At 45.8% G+C, this 16205-nt stretch overlaps 1 protein-coding gene across 13 annotated transcripts in view; it reads left to right on the top strand.

The window, feature by feature from the left end:
- LOC139578331 (CUGBP Elav-like family member 5) overlaps positions 1-16205 on the top strand; it is a 372214-nt gene that overhangs the window by 205181 nt on the left and 150828 nt on the right. For all 13 annotated transcript variants that reach the window (XM_071405780.1, XM_071405778.1, XM_071405773.1 and 10 more), the window contains exon 3: positions 11311-11359. In XM_071405780.1, coding sequence (XP_071261881.1) covers positions 11311-11359 — 49 coding nt within the window. The remainder of the gene's footprint in view (positions 1-11310; positions 11360-16205) is intronic.

Here is a 16205-nt window from a genome sequence, read left to right as displayed (position 1 = left end):
TGGTCATGCAGTGGGCACTCTCTCTTCCCACCTCTATCTCTCTCTCTCTTTTTTCTCTCTCTCTCTCCCCCTTGCTCTCTTTCAATTGAATTCAGTAGACTTTATTGACATGACAAGTGAAATTACTTACATTGTCAAAGTATACATATAACAACAATTGTGGGACCAACAGCAATAAGGCATCAATAGTAGTAGTAGTAGTAGTGGTGGAAATGATATTACCATTAACAACAATATTAATGAGAATAATAGTACATTAAAGCAATAGTAGTTGGCCAGTCTCAACATGACTGAAAAGCCAAATGACAAGGTGTGAAAGCCAGAACAAAACAAATTGGGAAATATTATTGACATTACATTGCACATTTTGGCTCTTTCACCCAATCAATATTAGATTTTTTTCTTCATCTTTTATAGTTTCAAATTCTTTGTACTGAATTATAATTTTTGGGATTTTTTAAAATCTTTGAGCATTTATCACAGCTCTGCAGAGTTTGCCTGTGACGACCGGTCTCTATGGCTCACTGGACCCTCATCCTGTCTCACCCCCACCTCCAGGCTCCTGTTGGCTTAGTCATTGTTTTCATCAGTCATCAGTCACAGGGGTCAGATAATCTGCCACCATGTACTGTCTGTTCAGAACCAAATACCATTGAAGGTTACTTAGATTTTTTTGTGGTGTAATTCCAATAGGTGATATATTTTTATTTTTGCTTTGTCATAATTTGGTTGGGCCAGATTATCTGAGTGCTGTCTTTAGATTCTATGGGATTGGTTTGGGTTAGTGAACTGAGCCTCAGAAGCAGCTGGCTGAGGGGACTTTTCTGTTGTTTCATCTCTTGACATTGTTGGGCTGTGATGACATTTTTCGAGGTCGCTTTGTTTTTAGATGGTTGTAAAATGTGCTGGGTCTGTTTTCTATTAGAATAAGGAGGGGGTATTGGCCGAATTCTGCTCTACATGCGTTATTTTGAGTTTTTCTTTGCACTTGCAAAACTCTGCATGCAGTATTTCAATTGGATATTTGTCCCATTTGGTAAATTCATTACTGTAGAGTGGACACCATACTTCACTGCCATGTAGAGCAATTGGTTCTACAACTGATTAGAACATTTTGAGCCAGATTCTAATTGGAATTTCCTTTGAATGGCAGAGAATGCTCTTCTTGCTTTGTCTCTCAGCTCATTCACAGCCATGTGAGAGCTACCTGTGTTGCTGATATTTAGTCCTAGATACGTGTAGTTTTTGTTATTGTAAAGGAGTGCGTAACTGGCTGCAGGGAAGTCGGGCGCAGGAGAGCAGAAATGCGTAGCAAACGGAGCCCTTTATTGAGGCGAACAAAACACGGCACTCAGAAAACTAAACACACACGGGTTACAATAACCCGGAGCAAACCAGCCTGGAGTACACATACATTTACGCACAACAATTCCACACACAGACATGGGGGGAAACAGAGGGTTATATGCAAGACGAGTAATGAGGGAATTCAAACCAGGTGTGCGGGAAAACAAGACAAAACAAATGGAAAATGAAAGGTGGATTGGTGATGGCTAGAAGACCGGTGACATCGACCGCCGCCCGAACAAGGAGAGGGACCGACCTCGGCGGAAGTCGTGACAGTTGTGTTCTAATAGAATTTATATTTGTGATACTGATTTCCGGACCTCTTTTGGAATATCATTATATTTGTTTTTTTGTTTTTGCCAATTCATTCATGTGGATGTTAACCTCTCTGGGATATGTGGGACGCAAGCGTCAACATCCAGTGAAAATGCAGAGCGCCAAATTCAAATAAATTACTATAAAAGTAAACTTTCATGAAATCACACATGCAATACACCAAATTAAAGCTACACTTGTTGTGAATCCAGCCAACGTGTCAGATTTCAAAAAGGCTTTACGACGAAAGCACATCAAACGATTACATTAGGTCAGTACATAGCCACAGAAAAACACAGTCATTTTTTCCAGACAAAGAGAGGAGTCACAAAAAGCAGAAATAGAGATAAAATGAATCACTAACCTTTGATGATCTTCATCAGATGACACTCATAGGACTTCATGTTTCACAATACATGTATGTTTTGTTCGATAAAGTTCATATTTATATCCAAATATCTCAGTTTACATTGGCGCGTTACGTTCAGTAATGTTTTGCTTCAAAAACATCCGGTGATTTTGCAGAGAGCCACATCAATTGTGGTGTTATGTGTTATGCATGGAACATTAGATAAACTTCTCCTTAATGCAACCACTGTGTCAGATTTCAAAAAAGCTTTACCGAAAAAGCACACCATGCAATAATCTGAGTACAGCGCTCAGAGCCCAAACAAGCCATACAGATATCCGCCATGTTGTGGAGTCAACAAAGTCAGAAATAGCATCATAAATATTCACTTACCTTTGATGATCTTCATCAGAATGCACTCCCAGGAATCCCAGTTCCACAATAAATGTTTGATTTGTTCGATAAAGTCCATCATTTATGTCCAAATACCTCCTTTTTGTTTGCGCTTTTAGTACACAATCCAAACTCACGACGCGCGGGCAGGTCCAGGCGAAAGTTTAGAAGAAAAGTCATATTACAGTTCGTAGAAACATGTCAAACTAAGTATAGAATCAATCTTTAGGATGTTTTTATCATAAATCTTCAATAATGTTCCAACCGGAGAATTCCTTTGTCTGTAGAATTGCAAAGGAACGCAAGCTACCTCTCATGTGAATGCGTGACCAGCTCATGGCACTCTGCCAGACCTCTGACTCATTCAGCTCCCATTCCCTCCTCCTTCACAGTAGAAGCATCAAACAAGGTTCTAAAGACTGTTGACATCTAGTGGAAGCCTTAGGAAGTGTAATATGACCCCATTCCCACTGTATCTTGGATAGGCAAAGAGTTGAAAAACTACAAACCTCAGATTTCCCACTTCCTGGTTGGATTTTCTTCTCAGGTTTTTGCCTGCCATATGAGTTCTGTTATACTCACAGACATCATTCAAACAGTTTTAGAAACTTCAGAGTGTTTTCTATCTACCAATTTTCTATCCAAATAGTTTTCTATCCAAATCTACTAATTATATGCATATTCTAGCTTTTAGGACTGAGTAGCAGGCAGTTTACTCTGGGCACCTTTTTATCCAAGCTACTCAATACTGCCCCCCTGTCCCAAAGAAGTTAAATATTGTTGGACTTATTGAGCAGCCCTGTTTTACTCCACATCCCTGAGAGAAGAAGTCTGTTTGCTTGTTGCCAATGTTAACCTCACATTTGTTTTTAGAGTACATTGATTTAGTAACATTATATGTTTTCTCTCCAATAACACTTTCGATTACTTTGTAAAAAATATCTTTGTGACAAATTTAATCTAATGCTTTCTTGAGGTCTACAGAACATGAGTAGATTTGACCTTTGTTTTGGTTTACTTGTTAGTCAATTAGAGTGTGGAGGGTATAAATATGGTCTGTTGTACAGTAATTTAGTAAAAGTTCAATCTGGCTTCTTCTCAGGACGTTGTGTTCATCAAGGAAATGAAGAAGTCTTCTATTTATGACACTGCAGCGAATTTTCCTCAAGTTGCTGTTAATATACATTTTTATAGATTGGTGTGATACAGCCTTGGTTCCAAATATCAGGGGAAATAGCTGCAGCGAGGATATTGTTGAAGAGTTTCAGTATAGCCAATTTGAATTTGTGGTCTATATACTTTTTTGTACCATTTTTGTTCTTAGGATGTGTTTGTATTGCTTCAGTGTTTCCCCATATTGAAGGCGTATATTTTGTTGTTGTCTGGTTCTCTGTGTTTTTTATTAGATATATTTCTCAATGACTTACTTAGATATTTGCAATCATTATCAAACATTTTTCATTATGTATTCTTTTTGGTTTGCTCTTGTGTTTCTTTAGATTAGCCAAGGAGGCTCATTTGTAAAAAATAAAGTTTGTTCCGAACAGCCAAATGTACAACTTCATGGCTGTAGGAGAGGCTAAAAAGTTGTCCAGGAGAGATTTGATTTATTGGCTACTAATTTCTTTTTGGAAGATTTCTGTACTGTTTGCACTCCATCTATAGGCCTGTTTAGTAGCATGTAATTTATTGGTCCGTCTGCAGTTTCATGAGTCCTCTCTCTCTCTCTCTCTTCCCCTATCTCTCTCTCTTCCCCCCATCTCTCTCTCTCTCTCTCTTCCCCCATCTCTCTCTCTCTCTCTCTCTCTCTCTCTTCCCCTATCGCTCTCTCTCTTCCCCATCTCTCTCTCTCTCTCTCTTCCCCCATCTCTCATTCTTCCCCCCAGCTCTCTCGTTCTCTCTCTCTTCCCCCCATCTCTCTCGTTCTCTCTCTTCCCCCATCTCTCTCTCTCTTCCCCATCTCTCTCGTTATCTCTCTTCCCCCAACCTCTCTCTCTCTCTTCCCCCATCTCTCTCTCTCTCTTCCCCCCATCTCTCTGTCTCTCTCTTCCCCCCATCTCTCTGTCTCTCTCTTCCCCCCATCGCTCTCTATTTATTTCTCTCCCCCTCTGTACTGTAGATGTATGTTCAGGGCTGGGGTTCTGTATCACCACACGTTCACATCAATAACTGGGAATATTAATTATCACTGCAGTCAGAGGCTGTTTATTATCCTGATAGGAATATAACACAGGAAACTGTACTTTGATGGCATGGTAAAATAAATTAATAATCTGTTAAATAGTCTGTTAAATAGTAAATGTGAGTAGAGTCAGAAATGTTGCATAAAAATAGGCCTACGGTATTTACTGTAGACATATGTGTTTTGGATGTACCAAGTCTGTAAATCGACTCCAGTAATGCAGCATGACTTGCCTAGCTCCCATCCAGCCAGAGAGAGAGACCACTTTGTCCACTCTTTCCTGCTAGCTAAATTCCCCCAAGTCACCAGTCACAATTAACCAAGCGTCATCAGTGGACTTTAGATCTTACTAACGACACGCCTGGTTAAATAACAACATTATAATGATAATATAGCATGGGGATTGGGGAGGGTGTGTGAGGGTAGTGTTGTAGTGTTGGATGGGAACCTCCAGCAGTGAGGCAGGCCGTCAGGGGCAGGGAGAGGTCTGGTAAACCCACACAGAGCTCACTGAGCCTGGGCTCCCTATCCTGCCGAGGCCCCTGGACTCTCAATCTCTGGATATATACAGCACAAAAAGGTGTCAAGGACTCCAGGTGCATAAACCCGACTCAAAAAAGGTCATATTCTCACAAGGTAATGAACCTTAAAGCTTCAAACAAAGAACGGTGATATTGGGCCGGCATTCATTTCCTTGAACGATAGATTTCACAGTCAATATCAGTTTAGCATTTCAACACCTTGTCATTGTCAATGCCATTTATAATTGATACGCGACCAAAGGCAAACAATAGATTGGCCACCACAGGAATAGCAGTAGCGTTAGTATACAGTGTGTGTACTATATTATGCAGCTCTGCATTGGAGTTTATCAGAATGCGTCCGAATGGGAGAAGCAATAGGGTGGATTCAGGACTGGAGAAATGCCACTCAACTGCAAAGCAATCTTATCATGGAGTTGCAGGCAGCTCTCTCGCTCTTTTGTTTCCCCTGCCTTCCTCCCTGCCTCTCTCCCCATCCACCCATTCTCGTCCTCAGCTCAGTGACAGGAGGAATGAAAAGCATCCCAATTAGAATAGAGCTTGTTATTTGCTGAGGATCCATAGTTAACCCATTCCATCTGCTTGGTTGCTTTGCTGTCGAGTGTGTATAGAGGGCTTCAAGCACACACTCACAAAGGGGCAAAAACACCTACATCCTACAGGACCTGATCTAAATGAACGCTTTCCCTGACAACAGCCATAGTTTATTCATTATATTCTGTTTACTCTCTGTGTGTGTGTGTGTGTGTGTGTGTGTGTGTGTGTGTGTGTGTGTGTGTGTGTGTGTGTGTGTGTGTGTGTGTGTGTGTGTGTGTGTGTGTGTGTGTGTGTGTGTGTGTGTGTGTGTGTGTGTGTGTGTGTGTGTGTGTGTGTGTGTGTGTGTGCGTATGTGGGTGCTCGTTCGCAACCGTGCCCAGGCATGCAGTATTTGTATTTATCCTATTACAAAGGGAGAAAATGTACTAAACTCATTTAATTTGATGTGATTTATTAGGATCCCCATTAGCCGACGCCAATTTCAACAGCTAGTCTTACTGGGGTCCGAAGCATAATGAAAAAGACATTACAGACAAAAGACTTACGAGTCAATTTATATACATTTAAAACAATGAACATGTAGTGTGTGTGTGTGTGCATCTATCAGTTACACATACATGTCAGTACATACACACAACAAGTAGGTCACATGGAGGAGAGGCGTTGTGCCGTGAGGTGTTGCTTTATTTGTTTTTTAAAACCAGGTTTGCTGTTCACTTGCGCTATATAAGATGGAAGGGAGTTCCATGCACTCAAGGCTCTGTATAATATATATTTTTTATTTAACCTTTATTTAACTAGGCAAGTCAGTTAAGAACAAATTCTTATTTACAATGACGGCCTACAATGACGGTGTAACTTGTACGCTAATAATCGGGAAGCAAGTACAGGGAGTGAATTTAATATATAAACCAACATGGAACAAAACAAGAAACACAAGTAGTGTACAGACATGAAACAGAAACAGAAACAGAGTCAATAACACCTGAGGAAAGAACCAAGGGGAGTGACAGATATAAGGGAGGTAATCAGGAAGGTGATGGAGTCCAGGTGAGTGTCATGAGGCGCAGGTGCGCGTAACGATGGTGGCAGGTGTGCGTAATGATGAGACAACTGGCGACAACGAGCGCCAGAGAGGGGGAGCAGGAGTAGACGTGACAGACAGCCTATAATACTGTACGTTTCCTTGAATATGCTCTGGACCTGGGGACTGTGAAAAGACCCCAAGTGGCATGTCTGGTGGGGTAAGTGTGTGTGTCAGTGCTGTGTGTATTTGGAACTTGGCATTTGAAACGTTCAACACATGAATGTTTCTTATAAAAACAAGAAGTGACACAGTCAGTCTTTCCTCAACTCTTAGCCAAGAGAGACTGGCATGCATAGTATTAATATTAGCCCTCTGATTACAATGGAGAGCAAGACATGCAGCTCTGTTCTGGGCCAGCTGCAGGTTAACTAGGTATTTCTTTGCAGCACTTGACCATATGACTGGACAATAATCTAGATAAGATAAAACTATAGCCTGCAGTGCTTGCTTTGTGGTGTCAAAAAAGCAGAGCATCTCTTTATTACGGACAGAATTCTCCCCATCTTTACAACCATTGAATCTATATATTCTGACCATGACAGTTTACAATCTAAGGTAACACCAAGTAATTTGGTCTTCTCAACTTGTTCAACCGTCATGCCATTCATTACCAGATTAAGCTTAGGTCTAGAATTTAGGGAATGATTTGTACCAAATACAATGCTCTTAGTTTTAGATATGTTCAGGACCAGTTTATTACTGGCCACCCATTCCAAAACTGACTGCAACTCTTTCTTAAGGGTTTCAGTGACTTTATTAGCTGTTATTGATGATGCGTATATGGTTGAATCATCAGCATAAATGGACACATGCTTTGTTTAATGCCAGTGGCAGGTCATTGGTAAAAATAGAAATGAGTAGAGGGTCTCGAGAGCTGCCCTGCGGTACACCACACGTTACATGTTTGACATTAGAGAAGCTTCCGTTAAAGAAAACCCCCTCTGAATCCATAATAAGGCAGAGGTTGAAAAGCCATAAACATACATTTCTCAACAATAATGGTCAATAATATCAAAAGCTGCACTGAAATCTAACAGTACAGCTCCCACAATCTTCTTATTATCAATGTCTTTCAACCAGTCATCAGTCATTTGTGTCAGTGCAGTACTTGTCGAGTCCCCTTCTCTATAAGCAGATGATTGTGGACCACAGGAACACCCCCCATTTTCATCGACAGGGATGTAGTGGAGCAGGTTGAGAGCTTCAAGTTCCTTGGTGTCCACATCACCAACAAACATGGCCCAAGGACACCAAGACAGTCATGAAGAGGGCACGACAAAACCTATTCCCCCTCAGGAGACTGAAAAGATTTGGCATGGGTCCTCAGATCCTCAAAAGGTCTACAGCTGCACCATCGAGAGCATCCCGACGGACAAATAAATGGGCAATTAAGCCAACATGCTACTGCCTGAACCGTAGCTGGGCTTAGAGAGAGAGATAATACATCCCACTCTCAGAAACCCTGTGGAGAAGACCTCTGTGTCTGCAAGCTAGAGTACAGTGCATTCGGAAAGTATTCAGACCACTTTACTTTTTCCACATTTTGTTACCTTACAACCTTATTCTAAAATGGATTAAATATACTTTTTTTCTCAGCAATCTACACATAATAGCCCATAATGACAAAGCGAAAACAGCTTTTTAGCAAACATTTCCTGTTTCCATTGATCATCCTTGAGATGTTTCTACAACTTGATTGGAGTCCACCTGTGGTAAATTCAATTGATTGGACATGATTTGGAAAGGCACACACCTGTCTATATAAGGTCTCACAGTTGACAGTGCATGTCAGAGCAAAAACCAAGCCATGAGGTCGAAGGAATTGTCCGTAGAGCTCAGAGACAGGATTGTGTCGAGGCACAGATCTGGGGAAGGGTACCCAAAATGTTCTGCAGTATTGAAGGTCCCAAAGAACACAGAGGCCTCCATCATTCTTAAATTGAAGAAGTTTGGAACTACCAAGAGTCTTCCTAGAGCTGACCGCCCGGCCACACTGAGCAATCGGGGGAGAAGGGCCTTGGTCAGGGAGATGACCAAGAACCCGATGGTCACTCTGACAGAGCTCTAGAGTTCCTCTGTGGAGATGGGAGAACCTTCCAGAAGGACAACCATCTCTGCAGCACTCCACCAATCAGGCCTTTATGCTAGAGTGGCCAGATGGAAGCTACTCCTCAGTAAAAAGCATATTTCAGCCCGCTTGGAGTTTGACAAAGGGCAGGGACTGGGACACTAGTCAGGATCGAGGCAAAGATGAACGGAGCAAAGTAGAGAGATCCTTGATGAAAACCTGCTCCAGAGCGCTCAGCACCTCAAACTGGGGCGATGGTTCACCTTCCAACAGGACAACGACCTTAAACACACAGCCAAGACAATGCAAGAGTGGCTTCGGGACATGTTGCTGAATGTCCTTGAGTGGCCCAGCCTGAGCCCAGACTTGAACCCGATTGAACATCTCAGGAGAGACCTGAAAATAGCTGTGAAGCAACACTCCCCATCCAACCTGACAAGAGCTTGAGAGGATCTGCAGAGAAGAATGGGAGAAACTCCCCAAATACAGGTGTGCCAAGCTTGTAGCGTCATACCCAAGAAGTATCGATGCTCTAATTGCTGCCAAAGGTGCTTCAACAAAGTACTGAGTAAAGGGTCTGAATACTTATGTAAATGTGATATTTCAGTTTTTGATTTTATATACATTTGCCAACATTTCTAAAAACCTGTTTTTGCATTGTCATTAATGGGTATTATGTGCCAAAGTTTGTCAGCCTCCTGAGGGGGACGAGATGCTGCCGCACCTTCTTCACGACTATTTGCATGAGTGTGGACCATTTTAAGTTCTTAGTGATTTGGACACCGAGGAACTTGAAGCTCTCGACCTGCTCCACTGCAGCCATGTCGATGAAGATGGGGGAGCGCTTCGAAATTGCACCTTGTGTACTCTACTATTGTAACTCTCAACAGTAAGTTGGCCCTGAGGCAGACCCTTTTGTAGTGTAACCACAACATTAAGGTGGGGTCATCTTGGCTCACAGGAATCCTACAGGGAAAGACAGTGTTCATATTGAGTGAATGGGTTAGCGTTTGCGAGCCAGTAAGCATGGGCCAAAACCTTCAAAAGACTTAGCCACAGCTATTTATTATTTACGATGGGTAAATTTATGGAATAATTCCATTGAGCAAGGTTACTTCGTTCCTCAAGGTGAAAATAGATACGTTTAGCACTTAATGAATGTGGCTCAGGCCTCTCCCTCATATATCAGCTTAATATTATTGAGATGTTTTAAAATCCCATTATGGTGTTTCTCCTTGAACAAGTCATGCTTTTATAGCACTGCCCTGTCTTTAAATCTGACCTGTTGGCGGCCCGTGAATTGGTCAGTAGAAAAAAATAGATCAGTGAGGAAAAAATCGCTATGAAAATAAAATGGTGATCTTGGACTCTTTAAAAAAAAATCTGGTGAATTGACTTGGAATTGGGAGGGAAGCCATGTTGTGGAGCAATAAAAAGTTGGTTAATTCCAGGTTACAGATGGCTGAGAGGGCCGTGAAGGGAAGCAGATTGCTTTGCATATTTGGGTAATCTTGTCACAAATCGATGCAGATCTTGGCACCTTTTTCGTTAAAGATCGTCCTGCTGCGTTATTATTAAAACAATTTGTTTGGATCGACAAAGGGTTCCATTTGGACTGAAACACTGGAGGATGAGGGGGGGAGAAGGGGGGAGTAAATGGAAAACTATTCAGGGCCATTTATTTTTGTCTCCTGCTCTTCGAACATAAACAACTTTTTAAATGTATGTGGGCCTTTGTGTACCTGTGTGGGTGTATGTGTTTTTGTGATAAAAAGGATTAATTTGTATCATCATTGGATTTGATTTGTTTGCAAACTCCTATAGGTGCATGTAGCTGGTCATTTAACAAACACTCAGTAATTCAGGGAATATTCTAGAAAGTTTGCAGGAGAACAAATAAGTTGGTAAAGCTAGCTTGAAAAATAATACTGAAAAAGGAGCGAGAAAGTCAGGGGAAAAGCGTGACATAAAGGCTGTGATGACAGAAGCATCTAATCCAAAAAATAGCATTCTTATCAGGTTCTAGTGGATTACTATGAGCCTCCTAACCAGAGAATCCTTCCCAGCCAGACACTCTCCTCAGCTCAGGGTTTGTGGATCAATAGGCCTGCATTGATCTCGCTCCTCCTGTGGCTGGACTCACTTGGCCTGCCTCTTAGTCATGCACACACACACACGCACGCATAGGTGTGCGCTTCCACACACACATACATACTCTCCGACAGCGCGCACCATTCAGGCCATTCAGATTGTCTGATCGTGTGAATATGAGACGTGCGGGACTTATTTTTCTCCAGTGAGTAGCACTGAGTGTCAACCCAACTGCATCCCTCTTGGTGCCCACCATACGCCATGGCACTTTGATCAGTATCAGGGAACAGCTGTTTGTGTGGGAGAGGGCCATGACACTTCAAGCTTGTTACCTTGTTGTGGTGACGACAGTTCCACACACCAGGACTAACCTCTCTGTCTCTATTGTTTTTTCTCCAGATGACTCGCCCCATCCAGGTGAAGCCGGCTGACAGTGAGAGCCGTGGAGGTATTTGTCTTTTTTTCTGACATCCTTTTTTATCTCTCATTCTGTTTCCTGTTTCTGCTCTCTCTATTTTGCTCTCTTTTTCTCTCTCTCATTTTTTCTCTCTCTTTTTCTCTCTTTCCCTCTCTCTTGCGCTTTCTCTTTGAATATCTCTTTCTCTCTCTCTCTTTCAGTCTCTCTCTCTCTCTGTGTTGCCTGTGTTTATCTGATTGATGCTCTGCGTATTCATTTTAATTAAAGAGACGGTGGTTGGTTTTGCAGGGGACTGAAGGCAGCTAGTGGCTTCTGCTGCTTGCCTGTCTGTCTGCCTGCCTATCTAACCCTGGCCTCCCTCTGCCAAGCACATTATCATACTACTGTGAATTAAAAAGTGATTAGAGCCCTACAGTAGAGCCCCCCCACACACACACACAACTCCACACACACAATATGTTTGCTTAAACGGACGTGTATGTTCTAGACAAGAGAGTATAGGGGGAGGCGGAGGAGGGTGGGAGCATGCATAGCTTGCCAAACAATCAATAAAATTCACAGGGCCCTTGCCAAGATCCTCATTTACTTGGCCTTCATTTTGTCGTCTTTGATCTCTCTGGTCTTTCCTTTACTCGCCACGGATCTGCATAGATGTTAATGGGATGAAGGGAGGGAACATCCTCTAAGTTTTTTGGGTGGGGGGGTGTGTTCATACTGTAGTGACAGTGTGTGATAAAACGAGCTACGGTGCTCTATTCTGAAGAGCCTTGGGAGAGGGAGAGCTTCTCCATGCCTCAGTTAGTGAGAGACAGAAGGAGAGAGAGATGGAGCGAGGCAGACAAAGAGAGAGAGGGAGAGAGGCAGACAAAGAGAGAGAGGGAGAGAGGCAGACAAAGAGAGAGAGGCAGACAGAGGGAGAGAGGCAGACAGAGGGAGAGAGGCAGACAGAGGGAGAGAGGCTGACAGAGGGAGAGAGGCAGACAGAGGGAGAGAGGCTGACAAAGAGAGGGAGAGAGGCTGACAAAGAGAGGGAGAGAGGCAGACAGAGGGAGAGAGGCTGACAAAGAGAGGGAGAGAGGCTGACAGAGGGAGAGAAGCTGACCGAGGGAGAGAGGCTGACCGAGGGAGAGAGGCTGACAGAGGGAGAGAGGCTGACAGAGGGAGAGAGGCTGACAGAGGGAGAGAGGCTGACAGAGGGAGAGAGGCTGACAAAGAGAGGTAGAGAGGCAGACAAAGAAAGGGAGAGGCAGACAAAGAGAGAGGTAGAGAGGCAGACAAAGAGAGGGAGAGAGGCAGACAAAGAGAGGTAGAGAGGCAGACAAAGAGAGGGAGAGAGGCAGACAAAGGGAGGTAGAGAGGCAGACAAAGAGAGGGAGAGGCAGACAAAGAGAGAGAGAGGCAGACAAAGAGAGAGAGAGAGAGGCAGACAAAGAGAGAGAGAGGAAGACAAAGAGAGAGAGAGGCAGACAAAGAGAGAGAGAGAGGCAGACAAAGAGAGAGAGAGAGGCAGACAGAGAGAGAGAGAGGCAGATAAAGAGAGAGAGGTAGAGAGGTAGACAGAGAGAGAGGTAGAGAGGCAGACAGAGAAAGAGGTAGAGAGGCAGACAGAGAGAGAGGTAGAGAGGCAGACAGAGAGAGGTAGAGAGGCAGACAAAGAGAGGTAGCGAGGCAGACAGAGAGAGAGGTAGAGAGGTAGACAGAGAGAGAGGTAGAGAGGCAGACAGAGAAAGAGGTAGAGAGGCAGACAGAGAGAGAGGTAGAGAGGCAGACAGAGAGAGGTAGAGAGGCAGACAAAGAGAGGTAGCGAGGCAGACAAAGAGAGGTAGAGAGGCAGACAGAGAGAGGTAGAGAGATAGACAGAGAGAGGTAGAGAGGCAGACAAAGAGAGGTAGAGAGGCAGAGAGGCAGACAAAGAGAGAGAGGTAGAGAGGCAGACAAAGAGAAAGAGGTAGAGAGGCAGACAAAGAGAGAGGTAGAGAGGCAGACAAAGAGAGAGAGAGGCAGACAAAGAGAGAGAGAGGCAGACAAAGAGAGAGAGAGAGAGAGGCAGACAAAGAGAGAGAGAGGCAGACAAAGAGAGAGAGAGAGAGGCAGACAAAGAGAGAGAGAGGCAGACAAAGAGAGAGAGAGGCAGACAAAGAGAGAGAGAGAGAGAGGCAGACAAAGAGAGAGAGAGAGGCAGACAAAGAGAGAGAGAGAGAGGCAAACAAAGAGAGAGAGGGAGACAGAGATATTGAGAGAGGCAGACAGAGAGATTGAGAGAGGCAGACAGAGAGAGGGAGAGAGGCAGACAGAGACAGAGAGCGAGAGAGGGGAACAGACAGAGAGAGGGAGGCAGACAGAGATATTGAGAGGCAGACAGAGAGATTGAGAGAGGCAGACAGAGAGATTGAGAGAGGCAGACAGAGAGATTGAGAGAGGCAGACAGAGAGAGGGAGAGAGGCAGACAGAGACAGAGAGTGCGAGAGAGGGAAACAGAGAGAGAGAGGGAGGCAGACAGAGAGAGGGAGGCAGACAGAGAGATTGAGCGAGGCAGACAGAGAGAGGGAGAGAGGCAGACAGAGACAGAGAGCGCGAGAGAGGGAAACAGAGAGAGAGAGGGAGGCAGACAGAGAGAGGGAGGCAGACAAGAGAGGGAGAGACAGCGAAAGGGAAGGCAAAACAAAGAAAACGAGAACAGGAAGCAAATCCTTCCCATGTCCCACTTCTGCATCAGCTTTAGCTAGAAACCGCTGTCTGTTTTGGGTTAGGATACACTAGGACAGCGGGCAACTTGGCCGCCTGTCAAATGACGCAATGTTCAAAAGGACAGCCTAATTTCTAGAGATTGATCTAGAAAAGGCAAAAAGAGATAACTGGGCATGCTCATCTCCTGGCTATTTGTCCATAGCCCCTCTAGCCCCCTGGACCACCTAGCTCCCCATAGCCCCCTGGCTCCCCTGGTCTCTCTATCCCCCCTAGCCTACTTATCCCTCTATGGCCCTGACCCTTCTAGCCCCCTGGACCACCTAGCACCTCTAGCCCCCTGGACCACCTAGCTCCCCATAGCCCCCTGGCTCCCCTGGTCTCTCTACCCCCCCTAGCCTACTTATCCCCCTATGGCCCTGACCCTTCTAGCCCCCTGGACCACCTAGCACCTCTAGCCCCCTGGACCACCTAGCTCCCCATAGCCCCCTGGCTCCCCTGGTCTCTCTATCCCCCCTAGCCTACTTATCCCCCTATGGCCCTGACCCTTCTAGCCCCCTGGACCACCTAGCTCCCCATAGCCCCCTGGCTCCCCTGGTCTCTCTATCCCCCCTAGCCTACTTATCCCCCTATGGCCCTGACCCTTCTAGCCCCCTGGACCACCTAGCACCTCTAGCCCCCTGGACCACCTAGCTCCCCATAGCCCCCTGGCTCCCCTGGTCTCTCTATCCCCCCTAGCCTACTTATCCCCCTATGGCCCTGACCCTTCTAGCCCCCTGGACCACCTAGCACCTCTAGCCCCCTGGACCACCTAGCTCCCCATAGCCCCCTGGCTCCCCTGGTCTCTCTATCCCCCCTAGCCTACTTATCCCCCTATGGCCCTGACCCTTCTAGCCCCCTGGACCACCTAGCACCTCTAGCCCCCTGGACCACCTAGCTCCCCATAGCCCCCTGGCTCCCCTGGTCTCTCTATCCCCCCTAGCCTACTTATCCCCCTATGGCCCTGACCCTTCTAGCCCCCTGGACCACCTAGCACCTCTAGCCCCCTGGACCACCTAGCTCCCCATAGCCCCCTGGCTCCCCTGGTCTCTCTATCCCCCCTAGCCTACTTATCCCCCTGGCACCTCTAGCCCCCTGGACCACCTAGCTCCCCGTAGCCCCCTGGCTCCCCTGGTCTCTCTATCCCCCCTAGCCTACTTATCCCCCTATGGCCCTGACCCTTCTAGCCCCCTGGACCACCTAGCACCTCTAGCCCCCTGGACCACCTAGCTCCCCATAGCCCCCTGGCTCCCCTGGTCTCTCTATCCCCCCTAGCCTACTTATCCCCCTGGCACCTCTAGCCCCCTGGACCACCTAGCTCCCCGTAGCCCCCTGGCTCCCCTGGTCTCTCTATCCCCCCTAGCCTACTTATCCCCCTATGGCCCTGGCACCTCTAGCCCCCTGGACCACCTAGCTCCCCGTAGCCCCCTGGCTCCCCTGGTCTCTCTATCCCCCCTAGCCTACTTATCCCCCTATGAGCCTGGCACCTCTAGCCCCCTGGACCACCTAGCTCCCCGTAGCCACCTGGCTCCCCTGGTCTCTCTATCCCCCCTAGCCTACTTATCCCCCTATGGCCCTGGCACCTCTAGCCCCCTGGACCACCTAGCTCCCCGTAGCCCCCTGGCTCCCCTGGTCTCTCTATCCCCCCTAGCCTACTTATCCCCCTATGGCCCTGGCACCTCTAGCCCCCTGGACCACCTAGCTCCCCGTAGCCCCCTGGCTCCCCTGGTCTCTCTATCCCCCCTAGCCTACTTATCCCTCTATGGCCCTGGCCCTTCTAGCCCACTGGCCCCTCTAGCCTCTGCTGGCCCCCTAGCATTCTAGCCCTTTGCCTCCCCTAACCCCCCGACCAGTCAGCGCTGGAGACAAGCAGGGGTCTTGTGCTGTCAAGATTGATGTCCCTTAAAGGCCCATTGATTTTGCCATTGTGGTGGCATTAACAATGACACTCAGCTGTCTTTTTCAAATCAAATGTTACTTGTCACATGCTTCGTAAACAACAGGTATAGAATAACAGTGAAACGCTTACCATGCCGACAATGCAGAGAGAATAAAAAGATAAATAATATAAAAATAATAACACAAGGAATAAATACACAGTGAGTAGCGATAACTTGGCTCTATACACAGGGTACTAGTACTGAGTCCATGT

This window comes from Salvelinus alpinus, chromosome 6 (assembly GCF_045679555.1).
Source record: "Salvelinus alpinus chromosome 6, SLU_Salpinus.1, whole genome shotgun sequence".
Lineage (NCBI taxonomy): Eukaryota > Metazoa > Chordata > Actinopteri > Salmoniformes > Salmonidae > Salvelinus > Salvelinus alpinus.
This window is presented reverse-complemented; position numbering and strand designations above follow the sequence as displayed.